At 42.2% G+C, this 18,441-nt stretch overlaps 1 protein-coding gene across 1 annotated transcript in view; it reads right to left on the bottom strand.

Annotated features, from left to right (window-relative positions):
* The window catches only part of LOC121857221 (equilibrative nucleoside transporter 1-like), a 120,905-nt gene that overhangs the window by 28,268 nt on the left and 74,196 nt on the right, over positions 1-18,441 (bottom strand). Inside the window, exons 2-6 of the mRNA XM_042353175.1 lie at positions 14,817-15,582; positions 12,642-12,723; positions 5,969-6,105; positions 4,597-4,742; positions 2,205-2,290 (exon numbers count right to left, since the gene is read on the bottom strand). Of these exons, the coding sequence (XP_042209109.1) occupies positions 2,205-2,290; positions 4,597-4,742; positions 5,969-6,105; positions 12,642-12,723; positions 14,817-15,079 (714 nt within the window). The 5' untranslated portion in view covers positions 15,080-15,582. The remainder of the gene's footprint in view (positions 1-2,204; positions 2,291-4,596; positions 4,743-5,968; positions 6,106-12,641; positions 12,724-14,816; positions 15,583-18,441) is intronic.

The following is an 18,441-nucleotide window of genomic DNA, read 5'->3' as shown; positions in this document are numbered from 1 at the left end:
TTTGACTGTTGTTCACATTAGTAAACAACAAATATAAAATTATTGGTGAATGCTTAAATAAATAGCATTAAATATTGGTGTGAATAATATACTGTAGTGATATGACATGAAAATAGTTAAAATGACATTTCAGGAGCTGATGACAATTCAGTATTGTGCAGCTTGAGTCGTCAGGCAGGTTTTCAAGACTATGAAAAATCAAATAAACAAAAATTAATCTATTTGTGATAAATCTTTAATCCTTTCTTGGATAGAAAGACAATATTCAGTAGAGGCCCGTCCAGCAAGGAGTCTAAGTTGTTCCCAGGGGTATAATACACCACCATTGATGGTCATGATGGATGTCATGCATTCCAATCTTCTGCATTACTGCTAGCTTTTGAAAAAAATAACAATATTTTGCTAACTTTTAAAAGTGTAATTTGTCCTCTTTGAAGTTGAACTTGTGTTTTAAAATGATTCAAATATTTAAAAAAAGAAAAGGGATAAGGAAAATGATACTTACCAACCCCATGAGACAACAGGAGAAGTAGTGCTCATTTTGAAATCTATCACCAACAGGGGTAAAAGTAATGTACAGTCTGACTGTACACCCACTAAAAAATTATTCGACACCCTTACGGCTTGATACAATATGACACGGGTGCCAAATAATTTTGTAGTGGGTGTACAATAGATTATAATTCTGGATACACCACCAAATGATTTAGGTATAAAAAGCAATACAGTAATTATTAATGCAGATTTTCATACTGAATACAATGGTGATATTGAGTTTGGGGAAATACATAATAATTGAGTTATGACCTTTCCTACCCTGTCAATTTTGACCCAAACAAAGGTGGGCAGGGCTTAGAAGCACAGGGAAAAAGTGGAATTAAAAAAAAAAATAATAATAATAATAAATAAACCCTAACCTAATCTGGTACAGTAATTATTGTTTACACATAAACTGGGTATTTATTCCTTAAACACCAGCATATGATTAAGGTAGAATATATATTAGCCATACTTTACCCTGTACTGTACTGGAATTTATAGTACAGTACAGTACAGTGAAAGGTAAAGGTGGAGCCAACACCAGATGGAGTTGTTCAATTTTGTTCATTTTTTCCAAAATTTTTTTGGGATAGTAAATAATAAAAATTACATGACAATACACAGAACCTGACCTACCCAAAGAAACCTACTTAACCTTACCTAACTTCCTAGCCGGGAGCAAATAAACAGAAAGAACTTACAGTACATGTAAACCCTTGATAGCTCGGCATTTGATAACTCAAAATTTCATATAACTTGGCATGGATATGATCTCGGAATGTATTAGTATAATTCGGGAAATGCCGAAGTATATAAAATTATCTGGGGAAATCTTGGCATATTTGGCCACCTGCATCACCTACCATGCCTGTGTCACCTACCACGCCTCTGTGTCACCTACCATACCTCTGTGTCACCTACCATACCTCTGTCACCTACCATGTCTCTGTGTCACCTACGTACTATGATGCTTCATTCTTCACCTGCAGTGCTAGTAAGTGTTACTTTTTTACATTTAGTAATTACATGTACACATACTGTATATGGATCGATAATTTTTTATTGTTGTATTTATGTAGGAGGGGAAGTGCCTCGATAAGTTGGAATTTGGGATAACTCGGCAAAGCTAGAGCCCCATATGTGCCAAGTTATCGAGGGTTTACTGTACTTTGATGTATGGGAACCAATGAGAGAAACTTTTTTGAAGTGGCATGGTGTTTTAATTTTTTGTGGACGCGAGAATACACTCGGACTGAGCGGCTCGGTTGTTCACTGAAACTAACAAAGAGCGGACAACAACGGTCACAACACGCACTAACACAGCAGATTTTATAGCAGAATGTTTGCAGTAAATAATTAATCATTTCACGTACAAAGCACTAAGATATCATTTTGTCATATAATCAGTTTTTCACAGTGCTTTACCCTGCAATTTCCTTCATCTTTCATACCCTGTTCACTATAGGTTATTTATGATCATATGAGGAAAACTAAAAAAAATTAATAATCATACTTATAAATGAATTAAAAAGTTGTTGTATCATTTTCATTTCATATTATCATCCAAAGAATATGTAGGAAAAACAAAAGTAATTGAAAAACTCCTTCTGGTGTTAGCCGTCTGCTCCACTATTATCTTATTTAACAATATTATCATAACTTACTGAACCCAAGACCACAGCTCCCGTGTAGGCGAAGGGAAGTCGAGCTGCCACGCCATACACTGTGTTCTGGTAAATGCCATTAGCAACTGGAAAAAAAATAATAGATTAATTATGGAGTATACTATACCTTAATTACTGCTACCACCATTATAAATTATTCATATATACAGAAGTACATGTTTTGAGCTATAATGCCATCCATATCACCGATCCCAAAATAAATGCAACAACAGTACAGTACTTTATTATGAAAACACAGGATCTTGATTATTCTGTTCTGTTGGAGACCAAAACATAAGATAATCTCAATGAAAACAACATACATGTTTTTTCTTCACTTACAACACCCGCAACATTCACTTCCTTCCTTCAGTAAATTTGCATTTTTTCAACCAACATGGCTCTCGTGTTGTGTAATGTGTTTTTCCGATGGTTTAGACAATTTTAAGACATTTTCTTCTTGGACGTTTCCCTCACAAATGAACTAAAAATACCTAACCTAAACTCTTAACCAGGGGGGGGGGGCCAACTTCCCCAGATCCCCAGGTATCATTTGCAAGAGAAACGTCATAGAAGTTACCTAAAATTGTCTAACCCATCGGAAAAACACATTACTCGACACAAGAGCCATGTTGGTTGAAACTGCAATAATACCCTTACTTCACTAACAACACCAGCAACATGCACTTTTTCCCTTCATTAACAACACCAGCAATATCCACGGTAATTATTAGGGTAAATTTTTATTTTAGGACACGAGTCTCTAGGGGTTGACCATTATGTTTTTCCAGTGTATTTTTGTGTGTTTTAAACAAATCTGACCTTCATTTTTGGCAGAAATTGACCCCCCTCCCCCCAACAATAATGGGGGAGAGCCTGCGAAATTGGGGTTTTTGGGCAGGAAAAAACTAAAACGGGTCACAAAACCTAACCTAACCCCTAGACGCCCCCGGACCCTGTTAGGCCTAGCTTAAACTAACCTAACCTAAATGTTTCACTAATTTTAAACTTTGAGGCGCACCATGTCCGAAAGTGGAAGGACCAGGGATAGGTAAGAATTGGATAGACTGAGCGTCTCTCTCGTAAAACTCGGCAATAAAGTTAAAATAATCGTTAGGAGCACAATTGACAACCAACCTTGACCACGGCCATTGTCAGACTGGTCATTGAATTTCAAATCCGTACCCAGGCTACTTTCTTTTAAAAATTCAAATGTGATTGGAAAAAAATGCGAGATGATATAGATACATCATTAGTCACGACTGGATGACGTCGGTCAATAATGCGCATGCCTGATCCATAATTAACTCGGGTTCACGCTAATAACATCTCCTCACAGACGAAGACTAAAAAGTACATTAATGAATTAAATTCAATTGTGTCGTTCTTTTCCATTTCCGCCTGGTATATATGGGGTTCAAAATGCTCAGAATTGGGAGATCTAAATGTTTCAGTTGTTTATCACTTTCGGGTGCACTATGTTCTAAAGTAAAATAATACCATTATTAGTTTCAGTACTTATTTTATTATATGATACCAATGAGAGCGACTTTGTTGAAGCGTAATGGTGTAATTTTACGTTTGTTGTAGACGTTTGAGTGCGGCTCCGAGTGTGTGACTGGGTCGGTCAACACACAGACGACACGGCGACTTTGCAATTTTTTCGGAGGAGTATTTACGGCAAAAAATAATTCAACTTTCGACATTACCTCCAAAATAATGACTATCCAATTGAAAACAGTGACTATCCCAGAAGGTTGAACGTTAGTTAGGAGCTTAACAGAAAGCAAGTGAATAAAAAAGGCAACTTCTCTCGGAAATGCGAACGTTTGTAAAACCAATCTTAACCCACTTTATTCACTAACAACACCCACTTACCTCCTTATAGTGACAAGATATTCAATAAGAGTTATAATCTGGACAGGAAAGAGGAGACTATCCTTGATCAACAAGATAATCCACCAGAGACCATAATAACAACAAAGGAGGGAGAGTGGGTACTTATACACCAACACGAAACACAATAAAAGTTATATCATTCTTATATGTGTGCACATGTTTATATACAGTATAAGTACACATATGATGAAATGAGAGATTCTTGCATTAATTCCCAAACTTCAAAGTTAAAAAATTATCTCATCATCATATGCAAATAAATCACTGGAGGTGCGCGTGATCCATGCACAGTATACAGTATATGCTAATAACCACTTCGTGTTTTCTCGTTTCCTGTGGTTATATAATAATTGTTCATACCAATATTCGATAACTACAGTATTTTTCTACAATAACACATCTAATAAACCTACTACAAAAATATTTTTTCTACACAACAAAACTATATGATAACAACCTAACAGCTTGGTAACTAAGTGTTTATAAAACTTACTATTAATGATAACAATTGAGACCATAGTTATCCAGAAAAAGATGCCGGGCCAATCAGAAGAGTCGACCATAGCCAGGATCACAGTGAAAACAAACACCACCACTTCAATGAGGATGCTCCATACTATGCGGGTGGTCAGGTTGCCACTGTAAAGAAGGATGAGTGTTCAGCCAATAGTCATCAATCCCACACATCTAAAATTTATCATGTACTATACAGTAGATACTGTAGAGAGGTTCCCACACACACCCCAGGTACTTAACATTGATTAGGTATAGCGTATTGTACAGAGGAACAAACTTACTGTTGTTCAAAGTTAACATAACATAAGGACAGGAGTTTACAGGCTGCCTATTTCCGGTGTTTTCAGAATATGATCACAAACACATCATCATAAATAATGCAAAGGCTGCCTTTACATACACCGCCTCCACAAGAGCTCGAGCTGCACATACCGGTAGGCTACACACTTTATTTTTCACCACAATTTTTTGTAAAGTTTAAGTTGACACATACAGCTGGACATTGCACTTTTCATCTTCCCTAAATGTAATGCACCATGTTCTCTGGTCAGCCAATAAAATAGCCTGAATAACAGCACAACATTTTTAAGCCTGGCTCCTGAGCTGTGTGTGGTGGAGCACGGCTGCCCTTACTATAACCTTATTTGGAAATCCTTACTTTTCCTCCACACTGCCCTGCATAACCCAATGCGCCTAAATGACCTGCACATTAATATTCGTCATGTGTATGTTGCCCAGTATCGCTTCCTTAATTCACCCAATGGATCAGGGAGTCAGAGCAAGATTGTAATTGTATTATACTGTATGAGGCACGTATTACACTATGGTAGTTGTTTGATGCCATTGATAAACAACGTGCAGTGATTCACTATACACAGTCAATCACCTCCTAATGCATAGAACAATGATTGATTAGTAAGTACAGGTAGAGTACTCACTTATGTTCATTCAAGAAAGGTGAGTATAATACAATATTTAACTATTAAATGGTTATTAGTGTATACACGAAAACATAATACAGTACATATCATCATTAAAGGGGGGAATTTAGCTGTGGCTGGGAACATAATCCCTTTTGCCATGGAAACCAATATTCATTTCAACAAATTTCATTTTGTGTTTGTGGCGCCGTGTACACATCTTTGGTTCAGAGGTTGTTGTTGTTTTGAAATAATTAACAAAAACTACATACAAATAACATTAATCAACTGAGACTCCGAGATAAAACAAACTTTACTACATCTTTCACACATATCCTTCCAAAACGTCAGGAGATGTGTTGGGTGAGTTGGCTTGATCAAATGGATTACTGGGATGTATTAGTTCACATCACCAGACAGGTTACTTACCCCAACTGGATGAAGAGGTTGAGCCAGCTGAACATAACATTAGGTATATTGGCCGCATAGCCTATGTAGGAGAGGAAATTTGTTGCATATAAGGATACTTCACCGTCATCACCTTTGAGCTTGTAATCCACAAAATACTGAAAAAGATGATATTATATAAGGATACAAATGCTAAACAGTGAACCCTCTATTTAACGGACTACATAGAGGAACTTTCGTTATATTGAGGGTCAATTAAATGTGAAACATCCATTTAACAAACTATATAGAGATGAAAGTCTTTTATATCGAGAGTCCATTAGATATGAAACCCCTATTTAACGGATTGCATGGAAAGTTAAGTCCGTTATATGGACGTTACATTGTATAAAGTTTGTCATATGAATCAACTTTTATCCTTTAGTTTAGCATTATGAATAAGTCTTATTAAATATAGTTTTTAATTACAAATACTCTGAAAATAACATAAACATTGACAATGGAATATTTCAGCACTATGGTAGTTCCTGTCCTCTGTCCAAACACTGAGGTCTATGCTTGGGAAACATGACCAGTATAACTGGTCTGTAATATCTTTTATCACCGAGACCAAAAAGGTGAGAGGTCAAGTCCTACATAGCCCTAACCTAACCTAACCTAACCTTAACCTTAACCTAACGTAACTTTAACCTAATCTAACGTAACCTTAATCTAACCATTATTGGAAGCATAATGTATTGTCTAATGGTAGACCCTGCTGCCATATGGCATCACGAAAATTGTGACCAAGTCCCAGGTTGCTGATCTGACTTTCTGCCTCATTTACACATAATTGCAGGGTCTCAATTGTTTCTCTTACTATTGACAACACAACATACATATATTGTTTCTCACTTTTGACCTTTTTTTTTCATTTTTGTATTTCTATATTATTATTATTATTATTATTATTATTATTATTATTATTATTATTATTATTATTATAATAATTACATTTTCGCCCCCCAGGCCCTGATGTGGGTCAGTGACCTGTGCCTGGGTGGGCTAATCCCCGTAAAAAAAAAAAAAATAACTAACCTTAATCTAAATAACCTTAATTTAATCTTATCTAACCTTAACCTAATCTAACCCTAACCTATCCAAGACAAATGAGTCCCACTAAGATTCCTAATGGTATAGTTAGCTTAAGTGAGGTTAGTTTAAGGTTAGGTTTGGTAAGTTACGTTTAGGTTAGGTTAACTTTAGGTTAAGTAAGGTAAGGGTAGTTTAGGTTAAGTAAGGTAAGGTAAGGTAAGGTTAAGTAAGGTAAGGTGACTTTAAGTTAATTTTAACTTTTCCACCATTTAATACAGTACAATTTCATTACTGACTGTTGATTGAATTCACAACAGCTAAAACTCCTAAATATGAGCCATATTTATGATCAATGGTTGTACCGTAACATGAGGCAATAAAAAATGAATTACGATGCTTTAAAAATAATCACCAACCCTCACCAATCACGCCTATTCCTGCCACTAATTTGGGAAAAGCGTAATGAATCTCAATTAACCAGATGACCATTACAGTTTCACAGCCATTTGGTAATACAGGCGTGAATTTTATGGTTAGGCTATGGTGTGATGCAGAGGTTACAGGTGTGAATTTTATGGTTACGTTACAAGCGTTATTTGTTTTGCACCGCCCATAACGCCATTACAATAAACTTAAGACCAATAAACGTACATTTCTCGAAATTTCTGTAACAATTAGCGTTTTCCTCTACCCTGCCACAATATATTGAACTATTTCTAAATGCACCAGTTAATGATTATTGTATCACACCATGGCGTCTTAGTTGCTCGTAATAGTTTATCATAGTTATATGGTCACTCAAAATACTATCTATACAAAATTGAAGCGTAGTTCATTTTTTTGGGTTATTTCCTTGTTTTCAGTCCTAGATACTCCCCGCCACGTTCATCGTCATTATTTTACGGTCATATTCTTTTTCATTTGATAATTAATGATTCAAAGACATAATAATTATTATTGTCAGTTTTAATATATTTCATTGTCTCTAATCTTTAATATTATTGTATTTTTTTTTCTGTAATCTTAATATATCATACAAGATTGACAAAGAACCATTTGGTGCATTTTCCTATCAAGAATATTGTCATCAGTTGTAGGCTATGTATATTGTGTTATTACTGTATTTCAACAATTAAGGTATTTAAGGGCGTAACAAGGTCAGTAATTACACTCGCCCATCAATTAAAATTTATGAGATAGGAACTGTCTCATGTAGTGTAGGCTAGACAATGGTGGCTGTCTGCTTGTAAACAAGTCATTAATTTAAGATGACAAGCCAATCCTAACCCATATTATTTAAGTTATTTTAGAATGTTTTCCAGTAAAGTATCGTGAGGTTACGCTCGGTGGACCTATATTGTTTTTTCAAGAACTCATCAGAAAAAACAAAGTCAACCACAATTCCCGACTTATATTACTGGTACATTTATTTACTCTCATAAACATCAAGAATATCTGTCTTATCTGTCGTGTTGTCTTAACAGTGTACAGTATATGACCATTTACAATAGCAGTGTTCTATACGTGTTATAAATGACGTCTCCCTGTTAGCTTAAGGGTTAGTACTGCACTCTCCCCCGAACAGGTTACACACTCTTTGATGCCACTTATGGAAAGTTTATTTCAAAGATACTTAGTAATAATACTTCCTTATAATTACTATTATTTGTCATTATTATATTAATTAATCGTCATTATTCCGTATTGTGACTGACTATTTTTTTTTAACTTGACTTAATATGTATACATACATTGGTATCTCCCTCGAAGAGGCACATCGTCACTTGATCAAACCTTACTTATCCCATCCTAACCTATCCTAACCTAACCTAACCTAACCTAACTGAACTTTAGGCACCTGGGGTATCAACCAAACTTCAGGCTCCCCAAGGATCAAGTGAACTTTAGACACCCTGGCGCATCAACTGAACTTTTAGACAAAATGGCGTATCAACTGAACTTTAGACACCCTGGCGTATCAACTGAACTTTAGACACCCTGGCGTATCAACTGAACTTTAGACACCCTGGCGTATCAACTGAACTTTAGACACCCTGGCGTATCAACTGAACTTTAGACACCCTGGCGTATCAACTGAACTTTAGACACCCTGGGGGTGTCAACTGAACTTTAGACACCCTGGGGGTGTCAACTGAACTTTAGACACCCTGGGATCAACTGAACACTCCCTCACCTCTCACCAATGTTCTAGAACGTGTGTTGAACATAACAAATACTTAAAGAACAAATGACTTACCATGTTCACTGTATAAACAAAAAAAATTTATGAAAACTAGAGACCTAATGAAGTGTGTTTGTGTGTTTATGTGTTTGTGTGTGTGTGTGTGTGTGTGTGTCTAAACCCTAATATACACAGACTCTTAATCAGCTACCGCCACTGGCTAGCCCTCAGCTATCCCCCATCCCTGGATGAGGTAGTTACTGCCATCAAACAGTTGAAAAATAACAAAGCCTCAGGGCCTGATGGGATCCCACCCGAGGTGTATAAAGCGGGAGGACCTCTGCTTACCAGCCGTCTCCACTCTCTCCTGGAGAATATATGGGAAAGGGAGGAAATCCCCTAAGCTCTTAAAGACGCTTCCATTGTCAATATTTATAAGAACAAGGGAGACCGGTCAGAATGCGGTCCGTAGCTGGCAAGGTTATCGGCCGAGTCCTCCTAAACAGACTTCTTCCTGAGGCGGAAAACTTCCTCCCCGAATCTCAATGTGGCTTTAGTGCATCACGTAGCACATCTGACATGATCTTTGCTGCCCGCCAGATACAGGAAAAGTGCAGAGAACAGTATGCAGACAACCTCATGGCCTTCATTGACCTTACTAAGGCCTTCGACTCGGTCAACAGGGAAGCCCTCTGGCGGTCCCTCAGCCATTTTGGCTGCCCACCAAAATTCATCGCCATTGTGAGGCAACTCCACGATGGCATGGACGGGAGTGTCCTGCACAATGGTACCCAGTTGAGTTTTTCCCCACCCAAATGGGGGTAAAGTAAGGATGTGTACTGGCACCAACTCTCTCTTCCATTTTCTTGATTGCCTTCCTTTCTCGTGCCAGTGCCAATTTCGCTGGAGGGGTGGACGACTCCAGGCAGGAACAAAGGTGTCGGCCGCTTCCACCACAAGCTTCAGTCTGCCGACGACTTCACACTTGTCGCTCACACTGAAGGCGACCTACAGGAGATCCTGAGCACCTACGCAGATTTGCGTATGCACACTTTAGCCTTGAGGTGAATGTACGTAAGACTGAGATTCTCTTGCAACCTGCCCCTGGTTCAACCATACCTCCACCACCCATCCAGCTTTATGGTACCTATTTCCAGTACCTTAGCTCCCATCTGTCCACCACTGCAGACATCGATGAAGAGATTCAACATCGGATCAGATGTGTATTTCAAGCCTTTGGCAGACTCCGCACCGTGTCTTTAGCTGTAGGGAGCTGAGGAGCTAAAATTATCTACTAAGTTGCACGTGTATCGAGAAGTGGTCCTCCCCACCCTGCTGTATGGCAGCGAGACATGGGTCACATGCAGGAAGCACCTCAAGGCACTTGAAAACTTTCACCAATATAGTCTACGTTCCATCCTCCGAGTTCCCTGGGAAGACAAGAGAACAAATGCCAGTATTCTCACTGACACCCACTGTAGAAGCATCGAGGCTGCCATTATCCATGAACAACTACGCTGGACTGGCCATGTTACCCGCATGGACGACAGTAGACTGCCAAAGCAGCTACTTTACAGTCACCTAACGAATGGTACACGTAATGCTGGCGGGCAACGGAACACGTATAAGGATAGTCTTAAGACAAACCTGAAAAAGTACCAAATCGACTCCCTCACCCGGGAGACGATTACTCCACATCATAACGCTTGGAGGAGCACCACACGAGGTGTCAATACTTTCGAATTAGCCCGACTGCATACAGAGGCAGACAAGTGCCAGCCCTGGAAAGATGCTGCCACCGTCCCTCCTGCACTAGATGTAGCCCCCACATGTTCAACATCTGTGGACGACCCTACCGGTCTCGCATTGGCCTCTCGAGTCATCTCAGAGCTCACCAACGAAGGTGACATCCTTAATGACTAATATCATTGTATCATAGCTGGATGATCGTCATACTCGTTTCCGAGTGACAGCAAAATAGTAGTAGTAGTAGTAGTCATCCTCAGCACAAACAAGTTTGCCCTGTAGCAAGTGATCTCTACACTTCCATTGCCGTCCTTGCAAGAAAGCTGGCATCCTCGTGCTGCCAACACCTCCATGCTCTGATGGCCCGCTGGCTCATTCCCCTGCATAAGAATCCAGGATGTAGGCCAATAGGTGTGGGGTAAGTGATGAGGCGGATCATCGGAAAATGCATAATGGAGGTGGTAAAGGATGATGTCAGGGCAGCAGCAGGGAACCTGCAAGTTTGTGCTGGCCAACAAGCTGGAAGGGAAGCTGCCATTCACGCCATGAGAACGATATTTGAGCAGCGCGATTGTGAGGCCGTTCTCCTGGTGGACGCTTCAAACGCATTCAACATACTTAACCACAAGGCCGCACTGCACAACATCAAGATCAAGTGTCCAAGCTTTGCAATGTATGTTGAAAACTCCTATAGGAATCCATCAGACCTTTATATAGTAAACACCAAGGCTCTAAGAGGTGATACCATCATACAGTCAACCGAAGGAACAACGCAGGGGGACCCTCTTGCAATGGCAATGTACGCAATAGGCCTATCCATGCTTCAACACACAATAAAATTTGAAACAACTGAGGTCAAGCAAGTGGCGTACGCTAATGACCTTACAGGAGCAGGAAAAGTGGAGGACATAAAAAAATGGTGGGACAGTGAGATTTTCCAAAATAGGACTTCAAACACTTCCAACGAAGCCCGTGTTGATGTCAGTGCTCGAGGATTCTGGACGCGGGGACAGGGAGCCTTCTTTTTTTTATCCCATGGCCGCAAGTCACCGTAACTTAGAACTTAGCTCTCGATGCTGCACACAGGAGGAATGAGAACGACAAGATAAGGGCATATGGGGAGAGAATTCAGAACGTTGATCAAGGCAGCTTCACTCCTCTAGTGTTCACAACCTCTGGTGGGATGGGACCAAGTGCAAGATGCTTCTACGCCAGATTCGCGGAGGTGATATCCAAACAAAAGCAGCAGCCCAGAAGTTATGTTACAGCCTGGATGAGATGTCGACTGTCCTTCTCTCTCCTTAGGTCGGCTTTGCTCTGCCTCAGGGGAACGAGAGCATCGGCTCCAAAGCCGACAACAGCTGCAGATATTGACTATGAGGCAACAGTCACTGAATGCCGCATAGATCTGCGGCTCAACTAACTCAACACAGGTAGGGTAGCTACTTATGTATTAGGATATTTAATATTAAGGTAATAAAATGGGGGCGAAGGTATGGCTATTGGGGGAGGCTGGAGGCCATTTAAAAAAAGTAGTCGTAGTAGTAGTATTAGTAGTATTAGTAGTAGTAGTGTGTGTGGTCCATAATCGCATGTGTACTGTATAAAGGCAATAAAAACAATACCACACTGTGTCTTAAACGTAAAAATAAATACTATAATACCAGAGGCAGAAGAATAAGCTCTACTTACATTCTTTGCGGTGATAAACATGTTCCAGGGCATGAGTGTTCCCATCCCGTGCAGCATGAGGGTCAGGAACACCAGCCTGTACCTGTAAGAAAAGAACACAGTGTTACAGTCTACACCTCTAACAACACGAGATGATGATGATAAATATAATACACTCGTTATAATCACCACTAATACAGCATCAGTGGATCTTGTACTTATGAAACAGTCTCGCACTTACAGGAAACAGTCACACACTCATAAGAAATAGCCAAGCACTCTTAAGTCTAAACTATAGAGGCAAGAAATTATTGGAAGGTCATCAGCGCAAAAATAGCCACCATCTGATATACCACAATTACTAACAAGACCATACATAACAGCTGGCAAATTAATTATCTGATTATTAAATAAGAGTACAGTATTCTACATATATGAGATATTTATTCTTACTGAAAAATCTAGAAAGAAAATACTGAGTTAAGTTTTTGAAAGGAAATGTGAACATAAGGTTGCCGTTGAGTGGGCACTTGGCAGCCACCCGGGAAAACATCTCGTACAAATGGAATGGAAAACTTATTCTCTGTGGATTAGTTAGAAAAATCTATAGTTACATGGCAAAGAAATATGCTAAATAAATAAAACACGTAAAATATTGGGGGAAGGCTTTTGAAAAATATATGTATAGATACAGGTATATGGATGAAGTTGCCAGGGCACAAGGTTGTCCCAAAGGAAAACATATCGTACCTTAAGTCGCACACTTAGCCCAGCCGATTCCGGACAAAAAAATGTGCTGCTGCAGAAGATGATAGCGGGTCGAGTAAAAAGGTCCGCCTTCGGAAACACCGCAGTGGTGGTCATAAAAATGGTATGAACCCCGGGCAGATGGCATTTACCTCCTGGAGCGGGAGACCTCACAGTTACCCGGCGCCACCCTGCCTTTCCTCCCGCCATCACCCACGAAGATTCCTATATTATATCTTTACCTTAATTAGACCTTTCCCCTTAAAGATACAATATTCCCTTAAATAGACGTTTTTTCCTAAGTGATGCAATTTTCCCTTAGACATATTTTTCCCTAAGAGAAAGAAATTTCCCTGGATTAGATATATTTTACCTTAATTAGACAATTTCCCTAAATATAAACACTCTTCCAGTAATAATATATATATATATATATATATATATATATATATATATATATATATATATATATATATATATATATATATATATATATATATATATATATATCTTAATGAGACAAACTTCGGATTACCTGAAGATTAGACACCCCAACTTATCTCACCTGATGATTAACTAACCAAACCAAACTTATCCCAACCTAACCAAACACAGCATCACCTACCCTAACCATACCTAGGCAAACTTAACCAAACCTAACCAATCCTATCCAAACCAAACCTATCCAAACCAAACCAACCTAACCAACTTAACCTAACCTACGTTAAAACACGGAGGAAATCAACAGTGTGCAAGAAATAGGGAGTATTCTGTGGCAGGATCGACACGAAATGTAATTTTCTACGAGATTATCGGATTCTTGGTGGAAGGGCGGAGGTGTGGGTGTGTGGGGGGGGGTCAAGACAGGAGAGAGAGAGAGAGAGAGAGAGAGAGAGAGAGAGAGAGAGAGAGAGATAGCATCATTAACTTATACTAAACAAACCTGACCTGTTGTAGATTTCAGACAAAGTTAACGTTGGCTTAAGTTACAAAGGACCGCTGAAGCACCAAGGAAAACACTACACAAACAAACATTAAACTGAAGTCAGAGTCAAGAATAATGAATTAATTACATCGACATATGAACTTATCTGGGTACTCACTGGCACTCCCTGGCTCCTCCTCTATGAGTGGTGGCAAAACGAGTAGTTGTGGTGTAAGTGCTGTACTTACCTGGCTGTGACTGGCACTGTCAGGTGAGCGTCAGTGAACTTACCTCTACATGTCTGATGGAAAGGAGAATCGAGTCTTATACCTTAAAATTCTTTGTGAAAATAACGACTACTGCTGCTGCCTGACACAGACTTTCAGCAAGTGTAAAATAAGAGGCCATGACCTCCAACAAGTGTAAAATAAGAGGCCATGACCTCCAACAAGTGTAAAATAAGAGGCCATGACCTCGACAACTGTGTAGTAAGAGACCATGACCTCCACCCGTCCACAACTTACCGATCAGGAGGCCCGACATCCTCCTCGGGCGTGGGCTGGAGGGGCGTGAACACCGTGGCCTCCGGGACTGACTCAGACTCTTTGGAGTAGAGCTTGAGGTCCGCCGGGGGCTCCCAGTTAGGATCCTCGAGGGCTGGGTGCCTCTGGCGGGGCCTGGGGGAAGGAGAGCCCCCCGGAGTGTTGACACGCGACAAGTCCTCTACAGAGGCCAGAGGGGCCGTGAGGTAGTCAGACTCTCCGTACATGTTGATGGTGGCCGGCATGGTCCTGATGCACGGTGTATACACGCACTACACCGTGTCCTGGGGCGCTCGCGCTCACTCACACTGACATCACGGGTGAGGGTGAAGACTACAAGGAATTCTGGTTCATTCACGCTTCTCTCACACCGCCACTACGGGCGAGGGCGAGTCCAGATGACAGGTCAATTACTTACAATGTTTATCACACCACAGACGTTATCTTCGGCGTCACGAGCCTTAACTACACTGTTACATTCATCAGGTGTTCCTGTACGGTGTAGACTGACGGACTCCTTGTATCACTTCAGGATATCTCTGGACTCTTCTATCACCTGGACAACTCATAAACTCCCGCTGTTTTCATGGACTTGGATGTGGGGTGATATAGCGTCGTGACTTTATTTTTTATAATGTCTTTGTTTGGTTCGATTGGAAAGGCAAGATGGCAGTGAGGAGGTGATGGTGGAGGGTCGAGTGTTGCCTCACATGACTGACGGCTGGTGATGTCCTGGTAATATTTACAGCTGGGGGAGAAACACAAATATGACAACACAAACACACACCTGAAGATCCTTGTGTTACATAGTTCACCATCACCTGCTGGCCCTAACACCTCACCAACACGGATTATAATCAAAACATCACGATATACCTACAGGGACGACATAAACATCAAACGATACTTGTAGAGGCGGCAGCACACCACACGCCTCCACTCTGAGTGACACAAATACAAATCTTAGAATATAGAACCGCTGATCCATATTTTATACACGATACATAAACCGTACATCTACATTTCATAATACAAAATGGAATCTTCCTTTATTGACATGGATGAGGGCTGTCTCTTATCATTAATGCTTCTCTGGTGGCCCTTCCATGCTCCTCTGGCCCTACCATGCTCCTCTGGCTCTCCCATGTTCCTCTGATCCTCCCATGCTCCTCTGGCCCTCCCATGCTCCTCTGACGCTCCCATGCTCCTCTGATCCTCCCATGTTCCTCTGACCCTCCCATGCTCCTCTGGCCCTCCCATGCTCCTCTGACCCTCCCATGCTCCTCTGATCCTCCCATGCTCCTCTGACCTCCCATGCTCCTCTGGCTCTCCCATGCTCCTCTGACCTCCCATGCCCTCTGATCCTCCCATGCTCCTGATCCTCCCATGCCCTCTGACCCTCCCATGCCCCTCTGACGCTCCCATGCCCTGATCCTCCCATGCTCTGACCTCCCATGCTCCTCTGACCCTCCCATGCTCCTCTGGCCTCCCATGCCCTCTGACCTCCCATGCTCCTCTGATCCTCCCATGCTCCTCTGATCCTCCCATGCTCCTCTGACCTCCCATGCTCCTCTGACGCTCCCATGCCTCTGACCTCCCATGCCCTCTGGCCTCCCATGCTCCTCTGACCTCCCATGCTCCTCTGACGCTCCCCATGCTCCTCTGACCTCCCATGCTCCTCTGACCCTCCCATGCTCCTCTGACCCTCCCATGCTCCTCTGGCCCTCCCATGCTCCTCTGACCCTCCCATGCTCCTCTGACCCTCCCATGCTCCTCTGACCCTCCCATGCTCCTCTGACCCTCCCATGCTCCTCTGACCCTCCCATGCTCCTCTGACCCTCCCATGCCCTTCAGTTGACACTCTACCATTCCCTAGTCCCTTACAGCTGGTGGCCACATCACAGGTAACTCGGAACGCCCCTCCCCCCACCGCCAGAGGTAAACACATCTTTATAAACTGAGTTAGAAGCTAAGAACCCAGATGACTCCTCCACCGTTGCCACACCTTGTCCACGATGACGGCACCAACACACACACACCGACACACATCCCATTAAACCTCCTCTTACGGTTCTATTGTGACACTAAATTTTCTTTTTTTTTACTTACTGTCACGCGGTTGTCGTCCTCGAGTGTATCAAGTGGTGGCGAAGCGGCGAGACGAGGACGAGCATCTTCCACCCCCCCCCAGACCACACTATTGTTACCATGACGACCCAACAGCCACCATAAGGGAGTAAGTTCAAGTGGTGGCGAAGCGGCGAGACGAGGACGAGCATCTTCCACCCCCCCCCAGACCACACTATTGTTACCATGACGACCCAACAGCCACCATAAGGGAATAAGTCACATCTATCAGCCCAGCCTACTCCTGCACGACTGGCTCTTATACGCCGGACGTAAGAATGCCACTACAGGCAGAAGGCAATGGTGGAGGTCAGGTTAGGTTAGGTTAAGACACAGATTAAACGTCAGGCGCTTACTGACTGCTAGTGAACATCTTAGTTATATTTTCAACATAGGTTAGGTTAGGTTAGACAAGCTAGATTAAGTAAGCTTAGGTTGGGTTCGGTTGGGTTGGGTTAGGTTGGGTTCGGTTAGGTTAAACACGAGCACTTTACGATACCCTGAGATAATGTGAACTCTCTCTCTCTCTCTCTCTCTCTCTCTCTCTCTCTCTCTCTCTCTCTCTCTCTCTGGCCTCGACAGCTGGGGAACAGAGCCAAACTTTGCCCATTCTCGTTCCCTCTTAACATACCGCAACCATCTACCTCCCAGATACAAACATGGCGACCAAACAGCACCGAGACTGTACCGTTGTGGTGCGTCGCTCACTAAAGCTATTATACAAAGATGGTGACGTAATTGTTCCAAGACTCTCAACCAAGAACCTTCACCTCTCACGGAAGATTAACTGTGTCGCCGTGTGGGTGTGGGTGTGTGGGTGTGGGTGTGGGTGTGTGTGGGTGTGTGTGTGTGTGTGTGTGTGGGTGTGTGTGGTGTGTGGGTGTGTGTGTGTGTGTGTGTGTGTGTGTGGGTGTGGGTGAGTGTGAAGGATAAGTGAAACGTGGAGAATAAACAACCATAGATTTTCTCTCTCTCTCTCTCTCTCTCTCTCACATTTCAGAGAAGTAAGCCTCTCCAAAATGGCGGAAGTTCGGCGTTAGGACTACACACAACCTCATTACCCTCTTGGCCAGGTTACCATGACGACTAACATCAGAGGACGCGAGGGACAAGCTGTGACCCTCCACCCCCACCACACCCCCCACCACCTCCACCACACACCTCCCCACCACCACACCCTCCACCACCACCCCCCCACCACCACCACCACACCCTCCCCACACCCACCACCACCCCCCACCACCCACCACCACACCTCCCCACCACCTCCACCACCACACCCTCCCCCACCACCTCCACCACCACACCCTCCCTCCACCACCTCCACCACCACCACCCCTCACCACCACCACACCTCCCCTCACTACCTCCACCACACACCTCCTCACCACCTCCACCACCTCCACCACCACACCCTCACCTACCCACCACCACACCCCCCCTCCCTCACCACTCCACCACCACACCCTCCCACCACCAC

This window comes from Homarus americanus, unplaced genomic scaffold, assembly GCF_018991925.1.
Source record: "Homarus americanus isolate GMGI-L3 unplaced genomic scaffold, GMGI_Hamer_2.0 scaffold20465, whole genome shotgun sequence".
NCBI lineage: Eukaryota > Metazoa > Arthropoda > Malacostraca > Decapoda > Nephropidae > Homarus > Homarus americanus.
This window is presented reverse-complemented; position numbering and strand designations above follow the sequence as displayed.